The following is a 19,325-nucleotide window of genomic DNA, read 5'->3' as shown; positions in this document are numbered from 1 at the left end:
CCAGTTAAAGCCAAGTGTGCATATGATAATTGTCATTTTAAGATATTTCACTCGAAGTGGAGCCGAGCTTTTCGTGGACCCATTTTATGTGGACTAATGAATTGGATGCCATGTGCTATGAAAAGGTTGCTAGGTATAAATCATGCTAATCTTTGTGCATGCATATAATTTTCTGTGTCTTCATGGGTTTATAATCAGTTGTTCACTGAATTGGTGTGCTTTGCCAATGAAATTGGTGCCTAATGTATACATGCATTACATTTTCTGTCCTTGCAGGAAATAGGCTTTCAATGTGACAATAATCAAGGAGAATGCCGTGCTAAGTTTTCTTGCCATCTTGATTGTTTTGCTTGGGTCAAACGTGATAGTTATCTTCCTCAAGGAAGCCACGGCCTTAAGGTAAAAATGATCAAATAAAAATATATGGTAAAAATGCATGAGTTTGATTGATTTCCAAGGAAAAAATATTCATAATATGTTTTCAGCCTTTGTTTTGCATCTTTCATGATTTTTCCTCCAGTCAGATTAGGTGTGGTATTACTTCTATCTAGCTCATATCTTCGAAGAGAGATGCATGAACCATGGTGGCTCCCCATTGTATTTGACATAGGTGGGTGCTGGTTGTTGGTAATAGGTGAGATTAAGGTCCGCCGTACCGGTATCGGATCCCATACCGGTGCCATACTAGCATAGTGTCGGCACGGTATGGTACGGAATTTTTTGGATATACCGAGGGTCGGTACGTCATCTGTACCCATACCGATACACCACATGTATCGGTACCGGTACGCCATCCCACCGGTATCGATACGGGATGCTCGGTATTGTCCGGTACGGTACGATACGACATACCATGAGTGAGATGCACGCAAGACCCATGGCTTTTGGGGCATTTTGGGGAAAAAGCTTATCTTTCATGGCGTGTGCAAATTTTGCATACTGGCAGTAACTAGCACTCCCACTGGTTATGACTTGGAAACCAATGTAGCTTTGATATTTCTTAGAAAATTTTGCAAAGACTGTGTACTTTATTTTTCTTTTTTCATGTTTGGACTGCTTTTATTCTTTTTGTTGGAATGGCTGAGTTTTGAAATTTTTGATTACTTTTGTCCCTGCCCTATAGATACATTTCAATTGTATATTTGAGCAGAGTGTAATGTGCCTTTCTTTTTTGTAGTCAATGCATGTATAATTTTATACTGAATGCACATGTTTGTTGAGTGCTACTTGCACTTCCTTTTAGATTGAGTGGTTGGAGTGTATCCATTGGTGCAGGGACAAAAGTGTCCAGAATTCTTGAAACAAGGCTATATCTGAAAAAAAAGAAAATGTCTCAGATCTGCAACAATGGAAATAAAATGGGCCATATATGCAAACATCCCTATTGTTTGTTTACAAGTGCGCTAGATTTGTTTGCATATATTAATGCTTTGTAATGCAAATTGATATTGGTAGTTTCTCTTTGTAGCATATGGAATAGAAATAGATGCTGGCCAATTTTGAATGTTCATCCTTAAGGTTCTCAATGATTATTTTTTAGGTTTTGGCGGTCACCTTGTGCCTAAAATGATAGTGTCCAAGTATGGGATCCTAAAATGGATATAGCTACTTGAAAGTTTTCTTAGTATGCTACTGCCGTGATATTTATTTGTTTCTAGACTGCATATAGTGTGTTTCTAATTGGAAACTTTGCTTTTATTACAAATCCCTTCCCTCTTGCTAGCGATGCTCAAACTTTGAGGTTCTAAGTTTGGATAAATATTTTTTTGTACCTTTAGATTAAAAAAAAATGATAAATCCAATTATGTGTCATGCCCTGAACCAAGAACATAAAAGATGCCGCATGCTTGCAAGATGAATCACACATACATGCAAGGCTACTTGAAAAACAAATTTAATCATTTCATAAAAGTTTTAGATCAATAATGAAATAACCTCAATCCTCAAGAGTTAATGTAACAAAATCTCATAAATCTAGTGCGCTCCCTCAAGTTCCATAGTTAATGATAGATCAGAATATGAAAACAGAGGAGAAGAAGAATAATGAGCCAGACAACCCAGTAAGTGACAAAACACTTTAGAGTGTGTTAGAGCATGTCAATAGATAACAAATCAAATATAATTTATAACATATCATTGATTGGGCAAAATTTCATTTTTTTCAAATTTAGAGAATAATGCATACTTTTCTTTTCAAAGTGTGCTTTTCACAAACTGATACAAAATTCAACGTTTGGCTATGGCCATGTAACCAAATGGCATGAGTCAGATAATAGATAACAAATAAGGGGAAATAAGGGGCACCTACGTACAATCCCCATTGGTGGGGCTAGGTCATAGTTATGCTGAATATATAAATACAAAATCATTTTCACAAGACCAGTCAAATTTTTGAATTCTTTTAAACAACTAATGTGCTCGGAATAACTCATTTCAGAAATATAAAAATGCGCATTTTATTCTTTAATCGTTTTCAAAGATGAAATGTAACATGTTCGGCCATTTAATCAAACAAAAGCAGAAACCATAAAAGCTATTTTATCAAGCAATACAACCATGATTTTGCAAGATCTCTTAGAAAATACACGGAAGTGTTAGGTTACCTGCCTTGCAGATGCCAATACTTAGATAATATAATCAGATCACAAGGATCCTTCGGGACCTAATTACCGCAAAATTACATATTTATCGAATCAGTGCCACAATAGTATTTTAAAATCATTTCCAAAATTCTCTAAAATTTCAAAATTTTCATTTTCTGCACTAATGACCGCTATTACAGGGGAAACAACTGCTACAGCTAACATTGCCCCGTTTTTCTCCCCAAAAGACAAGGGGCGGCACAGTGCTGGCCCCTCTAGGTTTAGCTCAAAGGGCAGGGGGAAGAGAGATTATCTAAAGAATAGAGAGGGTGAGTGAGAAGGGAGAAAGAGAGGCACAGTTCCCTCACTCACTACCACACACACATGAAGAGGAGTGCTAGGAAAGGAATAGGAAGAAAGAGAGAGACGATGGAAGAGGGCATGGTACCCTCTCACCATTACCAGCGGAATATTGTTTTATTCTATCAGATCTGGCAAACAGATTTGAAATATGCTACAGAAATCATCTAGTGGCTGTTGGTATTCAATTCTCCCAAATCAGATCTAAACTGAAACATTTGCTGCAGAATCAAATTGTGAAGACTTTATATCTGAATGACGCTATATCAGATTGGTATCCAAATATCAACGATGCTCGTCAGGCATGTGGGGTTAAATTTAATCATCCTGGTGAGCAGTAGAAACGGCAGTGAGTGCCTCTGGCATCATGAAGAATGTCTTCAACACACCAATTCGGTAATCAGCGGTTTGCAATGAAAGTTTTGTGACATAGAACTAATTTTGGTGTTATGCAGCAATACTTGGAGATACAAAACAATTCTGTGAGATTATGGAGATCTCAAAGCAACTAAAGAAAGATAAATCTGTTTTACTTGAATCTTCATATATAGAAGATCAAAATACACTACGACACTTGGGCAAGTTACCTTTCAACAAGATTTTGCCTAGCAACTTTCAGGACAGAATCTTGCTGATTTTCAAAACCTGGGGCAGTAGTATATTTCCTGCAGAAAATTAGTCGTATGTCATGCCTAGGCAGAATACAAGCGGAAGAGAGGGCTGGGGCATGGTGGAAGGAGGGAGGCAAGCTGGAGGCGCTTGCCGTGCGAAAAAAGTGGGGGACAGAATGAGAAAGGAACAGAGGTGGCGAGAGAGGGCGATGGGATAAAGATGAGGGAAGGGGGCGAGGCACGTGCAAACGAGATCATGCGGGAGGGCACCTCATGGTCAGGAGAAACAGGGGTTCGTTTCCCCCATTTTCCACTGGGATAAGATTGGGGCACTGCCCTTTTGGAGGGACGAATGCAAGCTTGGGCCTTGGGCCCAGGTATCCCATTATGAGTTATAAATCTTGTTTGTTCTTGTTTATGCTAATTTGTGAGTTAAGGAATAATTGCTAACAGATCATGGTTTTCATGATTTCTATTTTATGGAATAGTTATCAGGATCAAAGAACTCGTAAATAGGATTTGTAAATTTGTAGTGGAATTAGGATTTTCATAAATAAAAGAACTTTGGCCTCAAACTATGTTGTCTTTTCTTAAAGCGCTCCCATTAGTACTATATATCTGCCAAAACTCTTAGTGATCAAATTTTAATTTTTTATAATTAGATAGATTAAAGGGACATAATTTTGAAAGCAAAAAAATCTCCATATGCAGCCGTAGAAGAATCTCACAGTTGGTTATTATTTCGATATTCAATCAATTATATCGGCTCAATTGATACTATGTCTTTATGTTCGTTTCTTTTTTCTGGCAAGTATATCTCATCATCCATATCCTGTGGTAGGATTTTAAGATCATCTGTCCCTCTCCATTTGACTGAAAAGCAGGAATTGTTTTTACTTTTGCATTGAACATGCAGAAATTTATTTCTACTAATTACACCAAGGACCTTTTCTTGGAATTTGATTCTGATTCATTGTTTTCCAAATCATCCCTTTTGCTTCAAATCAGTCTGAAAGAGGATATTTAAAACAACTCGCATGAACATATATCTAATATGTACTCTGTTCACTACCACATGTTTTACTTGACATGATCTGAACCAGTTAGGCTACTATTTGCATTCTGAAATAAAGACACCCCATGTAATGCCTAAATCTAATTCGCATTAAGGAAAATGCAAGTTAGAATCTTATAGTGTACAACAGAACAAGCATGCGAATACGGAAAGGTATAAATGTGAAATATAGTGCAGGCTATCGTAGTATCTTTCTATGACAGGATTTTTTATCATCCCAATAAATATTAGACTTAAGCAGCTTGCACTGATAGTCCTCCCTTAAGAGATACAACATAGTAACGCTCATGTTTTGCAGCACTGCTAATTAGGAAGGTATAGTACTGATTTTGCTCTAATGTTTGGGTCAAGGTACGCTGAACCGGTACCGGTAGGCGTACTGGTAGCGACCGGTTCGAGACCGGAATCGGTCCGGTACGAACCGGTCTTTTTTTTTTTTTGGTTTACGGACGCGCGCAGAATCTTTTTTTTTTTGCTTTGCGTCCGTGCCTGCGCCCGCGCAGATGCGCCAGAGCTGGCCATAGTGGCATTTATGACCCGCCGGGGTAGCACGCTGCCCCGCGCGGATGAGCTGGCCCGCGCCCGCGAGCTGTGAAATTGCGCCGCACGCGAGTGCACGGCCTTGCACCTGAACAGCTGGTACGGGCCACGCGCTCTCACACCACAGCGCGCGCTGTGGTTTAAAATCCGCAGCGCACATGCTATGGTAAAAAAAAAGAATTGGTACCGGTGTGAACCGGCCGGTTCCCACCGGTACAGGCTGGTACGAGACCGGTACGGGCTGATACGAGACCGGTACGCATGCATACCGGTCGGTACCAGTCCGAAAACAGCTGGGACCGGTATCCACGCTGTCCAGATATCGGTTGTCTGTACCGGGCGGAACCGGCCGGTTCGGACTGGTTCAGCAGACCATAGTTTGGGTAGCTAAACAGGTTAAAAGTTATGAATGGTTTGAGATTATAGTATCTCGAGATATATTAATGCTACCAGGTTATAGGTTATGACCAATGCCTCCTTCAAAGCTTGTTAAGTGTTAACCATCAAAATTTTGTTAAACAATGCCTGCTTTTTTGACAGGAAAAGTCTTTATTGCAGGGAGTAACAGACAAAGAAGTATTACCTTAGTACCGTTATAGCATCTTAGAATTTACATGATTTAGTTCTCATATCTCTTGCTTTTTTTATTAACTTTATGAGTTTGGCCATCTGAAAAACCTCCATCATCGAATATATCTTCTATATCTTCTATTGCTTTGCTAATTGCTTCTGGGGCATTTTTGCAAGTTTTTGGACCACAGTTTCTCTACTAATTCCTCATAGATTGTGATTTATACCTGTGCAATCTTCTCTTTTTGTCTAATCTCATAACCTATTTGGCCTTTCTATCATATACTGATTTATGACCTTTCTGTTTCTGTTGTCACAAGGCTGTTACAAAGGCTAAGCTGGGTTATGATCCATTGGAGGTGAATCCTGAAGACATGGTTCGCTTTGCCATGGAACAACCTCAGGTACATGAGATGGGAAGTTATTTCCCTAATTACGCTAATGATGATAGACAATAAAGCATTAAAATTTATTGAATAAGTGGCGTTGATCAAACACATATTTAGGGCTTATGATTAGCATGTGACATGGTATATACTGTAATAGATTGCAGAAACAGCTGCCTAATGTTGCCATTGCATGTCATGCAACTTTTTCACTTTATTTTTTTAATCTAGGTGCATATTCCATGACTGTATTGCTTCCATGAAAGATTTCTAATTTTTCCCTGAAATATTGATGTTATTTCAGATGATGGCTTCTTATTCTGTATCTGATGCTGTGGCAACCTACTACCTGTACATGACATATATTCATCCATTTATTTTCTCTCTTGCAACTATAATACCTATGACACCAGATGAGGTCCTGCGCAAGGGAAGTGGAACACTTTGCGAAATGCTTCTCATGGTCCAGGTGAGATTTCAGAATGTTTTATTTTATTCAGCTCATTCTTTCGAACAGATGGGCAGCTGAGTTATAATATTTATCATGAGTAATGCAATGGATATCCAAAATCAAAAAAGATTTTTTTAATTCTTTTCTATTAATAAAGATCATCCAGATGTTTGTTTATAAGTTGATTTGTCAACATTGATGATGACTTACAAAAACTTGCAGAAAGTTTGCCAAAAAAAAGCCTTTGCATTGCATTCTTAAGGCAGTCTCTTTAACAAAAGTGAATATGTTTCATGATTCTTGATACTATTTGGTGAACTGTAGTTATTACAGATTGCTCTTCTTTTTGGTTCATATTTCTTTCTGTAATATTGCAACAAGTAATATTACAGAAAGAAATATATCAAAAGCAACAGTGATTCTCCCATTTGATACTTTTTAATAATCCTGCATCCAAGTTTCATTTTGAATTATCGATGGCCATGCCAACTCTGTGATGAGTGTTGCAGAAATGAAAGAGCTGAGATGGATATGGTGTAGACTAGGAAGGATAGACGGTAGGATACTATGATTACTCTGCCGAAAGCTTAGGAATTGTTTGGATAGAATGCTGCTCAATGGAGCACTGACAGAAATGGCATGGACATATGCAGCAAAGTCTGGAGGTCTAACAATAACTTGATGATTGCGGTCTGATTGGAACAATTATTTCCAAACGATTGCGGTCTGATTGGAACAATTATTTCCAAACGCAACGTGCTTCAAACATGAGTAGAATAAGGGTTTTTCTTCCTCCCAGTGTTATGGCATGATGAAGGATGAGGGAAAAAGGAATGTCTCACCATGTTCATACTTCTCGCAGAGGGATAAAGTAGATAATTCATCATTATTTTTTCTACTTAATATGAGATAATTTACGTCAACAACTTTGTGTTCTCTTCAAAGCAGATCAACCTAGTGATATTCCACTACATATCTATGCCTGAGAAAGAAATTAGATCTTCCAAAATGGACATCCCATTTACTTTTTTATTGCGATACTTTTATTAAGTAATATATGATGACTAGTCCGTAATATTACTTGCTGAAATTATGTTTGTTTGTTCTTGTATAGGTATTCCACAGTTTAAGCATCTTTAAAGACTAAATTGATTTAGTAGATCACATTGCTGTTTTCTGGGCTTAATTCTTTTACATGGTAAAAAGTATTGTGGATAAGAATGCAAAAGAATTTCAAACAACCGGGTGTAAATGTTAGTATACAAAGTTCTGGGTCTCTTCCTTTTCTTTTATGCAAAATAAGAGAGAGAATTTATTATCAATGGAATTTGGTGCTCCTGGATATATTTAATATTTATTGTTTTTTACATATGTGATGTGCTTTCAAACTCATGGGGCAGTCTAATACTTTAGTCACTTGTTTTGTTAAAATTTTACATGACAGTTTTTAACCTGGCTCCTTGTCTTTTAACACATATTGTGCGTGTTGTTGATTTGCTCTCAAAAATTTCCAAGAAATGGATGATTCTAAACTTACAAGTACCACAATGATGATTGTTACTTTTGTTGGTTTGACTCCCTAAGCATGATGTATAAACATGTTTAACAAGCTGTCACTTTGGGGACATGAATTCATGTTGATATATCTGACTCTTTCAATATCAATTTTTTTCATCTTCAGAATCAATTGTAAGCTGCTTTGCGAGATAATCATTTCTTAACTGTATTCTGTCAATCTGGTTTGCATGATTAAAATGAGCTTTTAAGATATGGTGTTAGTTTCTTTACGGAAATTTGCAATGCTTGATCCTTTAAAAAGTCTAAATACTCTTTAGGGTAATGTACAGAACTCTGTGCATAGAACCAAATTTTTTGTGCTTTTAATGGTGGCATCATTTATAATAGAAGGGTAAGGCCTTTGATATCAGTCATAATAGAAATTTTTGTTTGTAGGATTTTATTTGCATGTGACAACCACATGGGGCAAGACACTAGTTTTTATGATGTTGGGTTTACGGTTTCATCCGCTGTCTTCATGATCTATACATTCATTGCACTTACTTTGAATTTACAGGCTTACAAGGCAAATATTATTTGTCCTAACAAGCACCAAGATGATCCAGAGAAGTTTTATAACAACCGTCTTTTAGAAAGTGAGACATATATAGGGGGCCATGTTGAATGCCTTGAAAGTGGTGTTTTTAGATCTGATCTTCCGGCTAAATTTCAGCTGGATCCATCTGCATACGAGGTAATTTGCCATGTACTAGTCTTTCATATTTGCTGAATGGTTGATTTATATGCAGTTTGCTATTTCAGAAACTTATAACGTTATAATAGATATTTGCAAATTGCCTCTCACTTTGTAAGCATTTTTGCTGGTAGTTTCTTAATCTGTATTTATTTAGAGCAAGATTTTCAGTATTTGTTTCAGTATCCATATTGGTACCAACTGGTATAGTGTTGGTGTACTACAATTCATGGTGTTGAAACTCAATACTGGGCAGTGTACAGAGCATTGGTCCCTACTGGTACAAATCAGTACACCCAGTACAGACTGATATGGTCTAGTTCTGAAAACCATGATTTAGAGAATCCACCGCCAAGTGAATTTATATGCCCTTGTTTTTTTACGGGGCCATATAATCTACAATATGTAGGAGCTAGGTTAATAGTTATCTACAGTGTATATTGTATTGGTTATTTACAACCCATGTCCTAGTTACTTGATGCCTCTGATTACATGCATGGTTTCTTCCATGAGCTGACAATAGCTAGTTTGGTCATGTATCAAGTATTAACAGAACTATTATTCTTGATGACTCAAATTCCTTTATAGTCAAGAATATTCATTCTCTTTATTTCCAATTACATTTTTTTGGCTCTATGGTTGTTTCACGTTGACTTGGGGACCTTGTCTTTTTTTTTAAAAATAATTTTAATTTTTTTAAACATTGAGCCATGTTTAGATAGGTTGTTCGTGTGTTATGCCTTTTGGTATGTACATAATGATCAACGAGTTAGGTCTGGTCTGGTTTGGTCTAGATAAACATGTAGTATCATGCCCAAGGTTTTAAATCCTGTGGGACGGACTGAATAGGATGCACAACCGTTCCACCCCGTCCTGACACTTGGGACAGGAGATGTCTCAAGACGTGCGAATCGGGATGGTAGGACAATGGCGGGACGGTTTGATCGTGATACTTGGGATGGTACTTGATCCCATTGTCCCACTGGGACTTGAATCCTTGATCATGCCAACTTTATCTACTAGTGGGTTAGAATTTGTTGAACGAAACCCATAACTTGGACCCAACCTAGAGATCCCGTATAAAGGAGAATATTACAAATAGAGAAGGAAGAATGGAAAAGGGGAAGAAGAAGATGGAAATGAAGAATCAGGGCAGAGGTAGCTGGAGGTACTAAACCTAGTGATTGATGTAGCATGGCAAGGCCATAGCAGCTAAACCGCATGTGACTTATGGTGAACTACACATTTCCTGCCTATACCTTGGCCATCGAATAGATGGTGGATTGCAGTTGTCTTGGATGGTGGCCTCAATAGGGGGTGAGGAGTAGTTAGGGGTTTTGCCGTTTTGGGTTAAAACAAGGGGTGGAATCACAAGGTAGTAATGTGGCTACAGTAGGTAATGCTAGTTGCTGACAACAGGAGTAGGATGTGGTAAACGGAGATGAAGAATGGAGGAGGGTTAGGAGGAGATGATAGAGTAGGAAAGAGGAAAGGGGAGGAGGAAAGAAATGAAAGGAGAGAAGGAAGTAAGGGGAAGGAGAGATAAAGGGAGAATATAGGAGATATTATTGGATATGGAGGAGATGTGTAGGATTGGTTAGGTTTATGGTTAGGGATCTAGAATTCTAGGATTAGGTATTTAGGTTTATTTCTTATACATATTAGGTTTTGAATATTGTATATATAATAAAAGATAACTATAGTGGATCAGAACCTTTTGACCCATGAGTTGAAGAAGCAAGGGTTCTGACTAGATGGGTAGCTGGTACAGCAAGTCTGGATGCATTTGGGTTTTGGTGAACTAAGCTTATATTGCCCAGACCACTGAACAAATCGGGTGTGAACTGAGCCTGAACTGTTTGATACTGAGCAGATTCCTTTGAAACTTTTTTCCCCCTCCATTTGAGGGTCGGAACTGTAGTGAGAAGCACTTGGAGGTTCTTACAACAAGGATCTCCACCCTTGTACTACTAAATTATATTTCAATAGCTAATGCAAAAGTATAAGTCAATGTATATTTATAACCTTATGCGAAATTATGTATTACACAATAAAACACATGTCGCATAGCAAGTAAAAGACTTAAACAGGCACCAAATAGGAAGATTAGAGCATTACATCAGTACATTTACCATATTTACACACATCTTGAGCATTAGAAGAATAAAATATTAAAAAGGCAAAAAGAATTTGGAGGCTAAAATAGGCCATGCAATGATCTGCCAGCCTGCGTAAGCTTCTGGCTGATGGAGTATAGACTGTATCAGTTTCTTATGCATTACGATGAATATTGTACCAACGAGGGATTGGCATGGTCTTGATCGTTGATATTTAATACCTTGTAGTTTGGCGCTAGGTGACTTGACCTGAATTATATGGTTAGTATTCAAATCTGAATTTGAATACTGCCTCGAGATTTAATACTTTGTAGTTAGATGGGTCACAATTTAAATCTAGATAAGATCTGGTTGAATAGTTTGGTTTGGGTTGTTCCAACCCCTAGTTGTGATGTTATAATCTTTGCTTTTAGGCTTCATATCTATTATATAACAGTCCATGGGCCCATTAAACATGACCAAGTATTGAAATGTGACTAATTTTATCATAATATCAAAAGAAATTCAGCAAGCTTTTTGTGTCAGTGAGTTGCTGAGTGATTGGTATTGGATTTTATGCTATTGGGTCTTAACTTTTGGCTTTAAGTTACTTATATAACAGTGCCTAAGCCCTTAAATATGAACTGGCAATGTACACATAATGAAGTTTGATCACATCTTGAATACAAACAAAGCAAGCTTAAATTTCAATGTCAAGCTAAAGCAAGCGTTAGTGTGGTAAAATCGTAACAGTCCTCCTATTAAAGTTGCAGCAGTCTTGTGGCCACTGGCCTGCTAGATCATTGGGATTTTAGTCTTCAGGCCATCCAAAGTGGATATCCTAAGTAAATAAGTAATGATTGTTGGAACTTGGAAGTTTAACCATTCAGTTTTGGCTAAATCTTGACTTTTTTCTTTTTCATGTTCTTTTTTTCTTTTGCTTCTTCATCTGTGCATCTATCTGAACTTTCCCCCCTTTTTTAAAATCATGTATCTTTTCTAGCACTTTCAGTTTGACAAGTATATAGAAGATTGTTGTTGGCTTTCAAGGCTTCTTTAGTCCATTGTACCAAGACATACAAAGCGTGTGATATATTTGTGAATCACATATCCCCTGATAGATATGCTTCCACGTTGTTCTTGTTTTGCTTAGTAAAGTTGTTCATGTGTGAGTTCGACAATTAGATCTCGCTGTGTGCTCCCTGTGTTATGTCCTGTTCACTTGATATATCCGAGGAAAATGTAAATCATTGTACTGTATATCGAAATGTTTTCCGCACTCGATCATTTTGTTTGAGAATACTCTCTTCTGCCTTTTCAGGTGCATCTTTACAAAAGTTCATCTCATATACTTAGTTTATTAATCAAGCACTGACTGACACTTCACTCATGTTTTGTTATTGCATCATTATTAATTTTGAGTTATTGTTCTGGAACCAAAGGAATATTATCCATATAATATTATTTATGCACATTTGCATGTGTAAATGGTCTTGTTGATGCTAGATATTGTTCTGTTTCCAGCAATTGATCAGCAATCTTGATCGTGATCTGCAATATGCCATAACAGTTGAGGGGAAAATGGACATTGATTCAATCTTGAACTATGAAGATGTCAAAAATGCTATAATGGAAAAGGTATTCTGCTTCCTGATTTTCCCCTTACTTTTTATCCCATATTTCTCTCTTCTTAAGCCTTTCCTTCAATCAACTCAATGTAATTGATTTACACCCTATTGTACCTGCTTTTCTCTAAGCTATTCATCCTCTTGTTTCCAAAGGAAGGGGGAAAGACATGCTTCTCTTTTTAGATTTGTCCAGTGTGTATGCATCTGCAATCCTTTTTTAAGAAAAACTTAGATTACTTTTCTAAGAACTTTTTTTTCTAGATGCTGAAATTATATTAGTTACTAAATATTCTATAATAAAGTTTTTGCTTTTACCAATATCTATCTGTAGTCCATACTGTCTACTCAAAAAAATAATCTGTTTGTAGTGGAGAATATTTGGTGATCTGGTGAACACTGTTTTTTGATTTAATGGTGAATCTTTTTGCTTTTTTAAGTAGCAAGTATTTCTAAAATATGAGCATATGAATGCCTAACTGTTGAAGTTCAATGTCAATTCTTTTATATAAACTTGCCTCTTTACTTGCAGCTTATCTTGTTGCGAGATCGTCCAACACGTGAGGAGTGTCCTCTTATTTATCATCTTGATGTTGCTGCAATGTATCCAAACATTATTTTAACGAACAGACTTCAGGTATTGTCTTGTACTTTTAGAAGATATATGTAATTTGATGTTATTTTCATGTAATAGAAGACTTCTGTTATTATTTTTTTAAAATGAAGCATCTTGCCTATTTTTCTTCTGTATTGTCTTCTTCCCTTTTTTTTAAAATAAATTATATTGGATCATATTCGTACGTACAGAAAAGTGTTTTTGTTATGCTAGCAGAAAGAATTTTAGACTTCAGTACTGTGCATTTGTTTGGAATCTAATTGTTAAAGCTGCTATTTGTTACATTGTTTCAAATCAGGTTTAGAGACCTGCAGTAGAATAAGCATGCTTATTATTACCAGCTGGGTTTAGAAAAAGAGTTTGGGAGGCCTAACTCGCTTCGTTCAGTATTGGTACAAAATAATGTTGAAGAACAGGAAGGAAGAGTAATTGGGATGGAAAGAAGGAGAGTAAGGAGGAGGAGAGATATTTGTGTTCACATGATGCATATGTTCGAGACCATCAAAATACATGATTTTTATTTTCTAGACATTAGTAGCATAGATCATGATTAACCATGTGAATCTTAATTTGAAAGCCCCATTATTGATTTTGGAGTCAAGAGTTGATAGATACCCTCTCCTCTTGTGAGGGGCAAAGTCCATGTATATATATGTGTATATTTACACTACATGCCTTGCATACAACATGCAAGGGGCAAAAGTTTGCCTCTTGTGTTACCAGAGCATGACTCAACATACCTAAGCCCAGTCATATGACGTCAGCTTAATGAATCCTGATTTACCAGTAACCTGTTAAGAGTAACATATTTTGAAAACAGAAGCTTTATCAATATATTTTTGAACTTCCTCCTCTCCTTTCTCGCCCTTAGTGGCTTTAAAAACTCTAGCTCCTCTTTCACACTGCTCCAAATCTTCATTACATAGGTCAGTTCAATCTTGTTTGGAATTCCAACAACTCATCCTCAATGAGTGCAGCTCCGACACTTCAGTACATCTGTTCGCCCCCGTCCCCCCCAATATTTTCATGGTTTTACCTCACATCAGCTGAGCACTTCTTGTTGTTCATTTAACCGTCCAAGCTCTTACTTTTCCTAAACTGTGACTGATATGAAATTGCTGGTGTCTTATTATTACTATTAATATAATATTTATATTTTTATGTCTAAAAGCATGCAAGATGTTTGATCCCTGGGAGCACCTCTCCAAAATGTATGCCCTCCCTTCATTTTTAATTATAAGAAGGTGTCTTTCATGTGCACCACATAATAATAACTACTTAAGCCACTCTTATTTCAAACGTAGATCTCTGCTTTGGTCGATGAAATATTTGGATGTTATGCTTTATTGCAGCCACTGTCGATAGTCTCGGATGTAGTTTGCACAGCATGCGATTTCAATCGTCCAGGAAAAAATTGCCTGCGTAAGCTTGAATGGGTTTGGCGAGGAGAGACCTATATGGCAAAAAAAAGGTTCAAAAGTAGTGTCTATTCTGTTTTGTGATGAGTTAAATAGGACTCTTTTGATCTGCTAATCTATAAGTCATCTATCTTTCAATTTTTCAGTGATTATTATCATATAAAGAAGCAAATTGAGTCAGAACTAGTGGAAAATGGTGAAGGTCAGACAATAAAGCCCTTCCTTGACCTCCCCAAATCAGAACAACAGTTGAAGCTGAAAGAACGCTTGAGAAAATACTGCCAGAAGGTAAACACAAGTGACTTTCTATAGATTCTCCCTAAAGGAAACTTTTAGATAGTCTGATGCTGATATCTAACAGGCGTATAAAAGGGTTCTTGACAAGCCCATCACAGAACTTAGAGAAGCTGGGATATGCATGCGTGAAAATCCTTTTTATGTGGATACTGTTAGGAGGTTTGTAGACTTTTAATTTCTTGATTATGTAATGATTTTCGATATTTTCTGTAGAAGAAACTTGTTTCTTTCTTATTGTATGTCCACTTGTTGTAGAGTTTATCTTTTCTCAAAAGATTATGCTAAGTAATATCTGTTGCACTTCTCAAATTCCAGCTTTCGGGATAGAAGGTACGAGTACAAAAGTCTTAATAAGTTGTGGAAGGGTAAACTGGCAGAGGCAAAATCCAGTGGGAATTCTATGAAGATTCAGGAAGCACAGGTGGGAATTACATATACATGTATGTATATATATAATATGTGTGTATGTACTTATGTATGTATGCATATTTTAAATATCGCCACAGGGCTATCTCATTGGTTTTTTCCTCATGTGGTGTTTGCAGGATATGGTTGTTCTATATGATTCCTTACAGCTTGCTCATAAATGTATACTTAATTCGTTTTATGGATATGTCATGCGGAAGTGAGTTTTAGTTGAATCCATTTGACCTTATATCTTGCATGTGATTGGATTTGATTACTTTGTCATACTTGATGGTGACTAGGAAATAGGAATTTGACATTCTTTACTGTGCATCTTAAAAGGGGCGCAAGATGGTACTCAATGGAAATGGCTGGAGTTGTCACATACACTGGTGCAAAGATAATTCAGAATGCTCGTTTACTTGTTGAAAAGATTGGGAGGCCTCTGGAATTGGACACAGATGGCATCTGGTGTGCTCTTCCTGGATCATTCCCTGAGAATTATGCCTTTAAAACAAAGTAGGTATATAGTTTCTGATTTTTCCTATTTTTGAAAAAATGCAAAATGCTTAGCAAAGCATCATTGAAAACTATTAATTTTCATACTTGAGTGAGTATGTCAGCCCATCTCTCTGGCTAACCCATTTCAGATTGAAGATTGTTTTACTTAAGTTGCATAGATTTCAATTAGTGTGAATTCACAGTTGTGCCCTACATTAATCTGGGGCTTTACCATTATAGGTTCCTTGTGGCGGGTCTATTGTTTCCTTGTGATTGCTTTGTATCACAAGAGTCTAGTACTTAGGCCCTGTTTGGGGGAGCTGTTAGTAGTAGAGCTTTTGGAAGTAGAGCTGTTGGAAGTAGAGCTGTTTGAAGCAGAGCGTTTATAAAAAGTTGTTTGCTGTTTGGTAACTACATTTTTAAAGTGCTGTGGCACTTTAACATGTATTTGGTAAATAAATTGAGAAAGTACTTTTGTGTGACAAAATGACCATAAAGGACATTACTAGTATTATACAACAGAACATAATAAAATATAATACGTATTAATACATAAATATATGATATAATATAATATTAATGTAATGTAATATAATATTATTATAATATAGTACTATAACATTATATATTATAGAATAATAATTTAATATAATATTAAATTATTTAACATAATATATCAATGTATTATGATATAATGTAATATAATATTATATTTATAGTATAATACAATAATAAAATTAGTTAAATAATTACTAATTTATTTATTTATTTATTTATTTAGATCAGATTATTTGCCACTCACTCATTATTTTTCTTTTTATTTATTTTATTTATTTATTTATTTATTTATTATTTTATTTCATTGAAATATAGAAGGGTCGCCGGCCATGGGTGGTGGTTGCCATCGTGGGCAGCCACGAGCTTCCAAAAAAAAAAAAGAAAAAAAAAGAAGAGAAAGAAGGAACAGAGGCGGCGGCGTTGAGAGGAAGAAGAAGATAGAGAGGGAGAGGGAGAGGATGGGTGAGAGAGGAAGAGGTGGGATGAGGGTTTTGGGGAAAAAAGTGAGATTTAAATGGGGGTATTTTGGTCCAAAAAATAGCTTTCCGATAAAGCTGAAAACAGCATTTTCGGAAAGCTCCAAATTGGAGCTTCTTCCCAAAAGCTGTTTTCAGCTTCCCGCAAAAACTGAAACAGCTTTCCGAAAATTTTACCAAACACCATTTTTTATCTAAAAGTACTTTTAGAGGGTTAGAAAGTGCTTTTTGGCCCTCCAAAAGCTCCCCCCCTTAATCTTTGTTGTCTTGTTAGGTAGATCACATTAGGTTTTCTCAAGTCGCTATCATTATGAGCATGTTAGCGTGTGTGCATTTTGCTTGAAGTTGGCACATTCTGTTCTTCTTTAGTTGCCAAGGAATGCAGCAAATCAATTTTCCTTAACATATTACTTTTCAAATGCCACGTTAAGATTCATTTATTCAGTCAATCCTCTGATGCCTGAGTTATGTTTCTCCCCCATTATCATAGATATCTAGAAACTGCTTTCATGTTACCAATGCCATATTCTTCTTTTAACTGTTTTTCATGTCTCTTCTGCCATCTTTAAATAAGTTCCTTTCCCTTCTACAAGAGAACTAGGTTGTTGCATTGGAGGGGTAGATGATGCCTTGGTTGCATTTCTAATTAGGACTTGGTCTGTAAGTGGCTAGAAACTCATTATCAAGATGCTGGATTGGATTCAACTTTTGAATGGATAAGAAAACTTTGTTTGTTCAGCAATTTTGTGTATCAAATCCAATAATGATTGTAGCTGTGTTGACAACATATTGTGCATTAATTCTGTGACAGAGGCAAGGAAGGCCTGATGTTTGCTTTAGAGTGAGACAGTGGAAGAACAAACTAAAAATGCAATGACCAAATTAACTAGAGAATAACCTAAGCCTAGAAGTATTAAATTTTAAAGATCTATGGGCAAGGGAACTAAACTAATCTAAGTGATAGCTAGTAGCTTTACAACCTTGCCACCAGGAGGGGTTCTCCATTCCAAGGACTCTACCAAAGCGATGCCTTGAAGCGTGTTGTGACAAGGACTCCAATTGGCTTCACTGTCATCCCCAAAATCTGCCAAGACTTGCCCAAAGTCTACCACACAGAAAGAGGAACATGCAATGCCCAAAAGAGAACTTTTAATTCATTGATCAAGACATGGTGTACATAGGAGGTACTTACACGGTTTGGGACCCCTTATAAGTGATAGGGTCAACTAGATGTCCTCAAAGTTTGAAAACAAATAAAAAACAAGTTCCTCCTAGAACTTACAAACTAAGTATTCTCACTATTGGAGAGCTTCTAGAAGAGATTTTCTTTTGATGGTGAACTAATTACCAATTACCATCTGAAGGGTTCAGATGGTAGCTACATTGCTAATAGATGCCATTTGGCGGGTGGCAGCTCTATTATCATATGCAAGGTTCAACATACCTATTTGTACCGTACTCTAATAGGCATACCGTACCATACCGGTGTCGAACCGGTATGCAATCTCGTGCCGTACTGACATTTGATAGGCCTCGTTGTCTCGTACTGTACCACATACCGCTGCTGTAATAGGATGGTGCCGGTATGGGGTCTAATACCGATACAACGAACATTGGTCAGATGCCTTAGTACGTGTCTTCGAGTTGAATTCAGCTCCCTAATCTTCGGAGTGTGCTTCAGGGTCTTTACATGGTGGATGGGACACAATCAAATTTGGTGGAGTTCATCTCAGATTTGGTTACTTCTAGGGCATGCCTTTGAAGCTTTCTTCTGATGATGTCCTGGGTATCATCTGTTATCTTCTGATAGTAGTTGTAGCGCCGTGGAATAGTATTGGTTGGACCCAAACCCTCTTGGTTCTAATGGTGATTGCAAGGTCGCTCGAAGTGTTCTGATGGTCAGAGTGGTGGTGTTAGTCACTTCTTCTAACGTAAAGCATTCACCATTAATTTCCTTTTGATGGCATTTAGCTAGCTGTCAAAACATTTCTGAATGAGGGATATTTGCCATTGGATTAGAGCTCGATCCATGTTGTTCCTTCAGAGATCTCGACCAAGATTTCAAATACTGCTGGAGCAGTATAGTACAAAGGGTACCATATCATTTTGGTAGGTTTTCAACACCGATACACTATGTTGATGCAGGATGCACTCAGTACTTAGCATTGTATCATTCTAGCAAGAAACCGGCACGTGGTCTAGTACCAGTATGTGAAACCTCGATCTTGAGCTTTCATACAACCCTTCTGATGGGTCTAACTCTTGGGTCCCCAAGTAATGGTAGTCAAACCATAGGGTCGGGTGTCTTTGGTCTGCATCACTATATATGTACAAGTTTTTCTTTTTTGAGTCAAATTAGGATATCATATGGACTTATATGATGGCATATTGCTATATCAGACAATTTAGCATTGTGCTTGCTTCTTGAACATTATGTATATGAGCTTATTAAATTGTTGAAAAATGAATCCTTATATGATGGCTGGCTACTAATTGTTTATTCAATT

The 19,325-nt window shown here is 36.9% G+C and overlaps 1 protein-coding gene across 6 annotated transcripts in view; it reads left to right on the top strand.

Moving 5' to 3' along the window:
• Positions 1 to 19,325, top strand: part of LOC103719838 (DNA polymerase epsilon catalytic subunit A) — a 47,365-nt gene that overhangs the window by 6,125 nt on the left and 21,915 nt on the right. For all 6 annotated transcript variants that reach the window (XM_088719824.2, XM_088719826.2, XM_026809525.4 and 3 more), the window contains 12 exons: positions 277 to 399; positions 6,059 to 6,142; positions 6,429 to 6,593; positions 8,650 to 8,826; positions 12,447 to 12,560; positions 13,080 to 13,184; positions 14,516 to 14,634; positions 14,728 to 14,869; positions 14,943 to 15,037; positions 15,194 to 15,299; positions 15,424 to 15,503; positions 15,626 to 15,802. In XM_088719824.2, the coding sequence (XP_088575950.2) occupies positions 277 to 399; positions 6,059 to 6,142; positions 6,429 to 6,593; positions 8,650 to 8,826; positions 12,447 to 12,560; positions 13,080 to 13,184; positions 14,516 to 14,634; positions 14,728 to 14,869; positions 14,943 to 15,037; positions 15,194 to 15,299; positions 15,424 to 15,503; positions 15,626 to 15,802 (1,487 nt within the window). The remainder of the gene's footprint in view (positions 1 to 276; positions 400 to 6,058; positions 6,143 to 6,428; positions 6,594 to 8,649; positions 8,827 to 12,446; positions 12,561 to 13,079; positions 13,185 to 14,515; positions 14,635 to 14,727; positions 14,870 to 14,942; positions 15,038 to 15,193; positions 15,300 to 15,423; positions 15,504 to 15,625; positions 15,803 to 19,325) is intronic.

This window comes from Phoenix dactylifera, chromosome 4 (assembly GCF_051530095.1).
Source record: "Phoenix dactylifera cultivar Ajwa chromosome 4, Ajwa_hap1_PhDact_Kaust_v1.1, whole genome shotgun sequence".
Classification (NCBI taxonomy): domain Eukaryota; kingdom Viridiplantae; phylum Streptophyta; class Magnoliopsida; order Arecales; family Arecaceae; genus Phoenix; species Phoenix dactylifera.
This window is presented reverse-complemented; position numbering and strand designations above follow the sequence as displayed.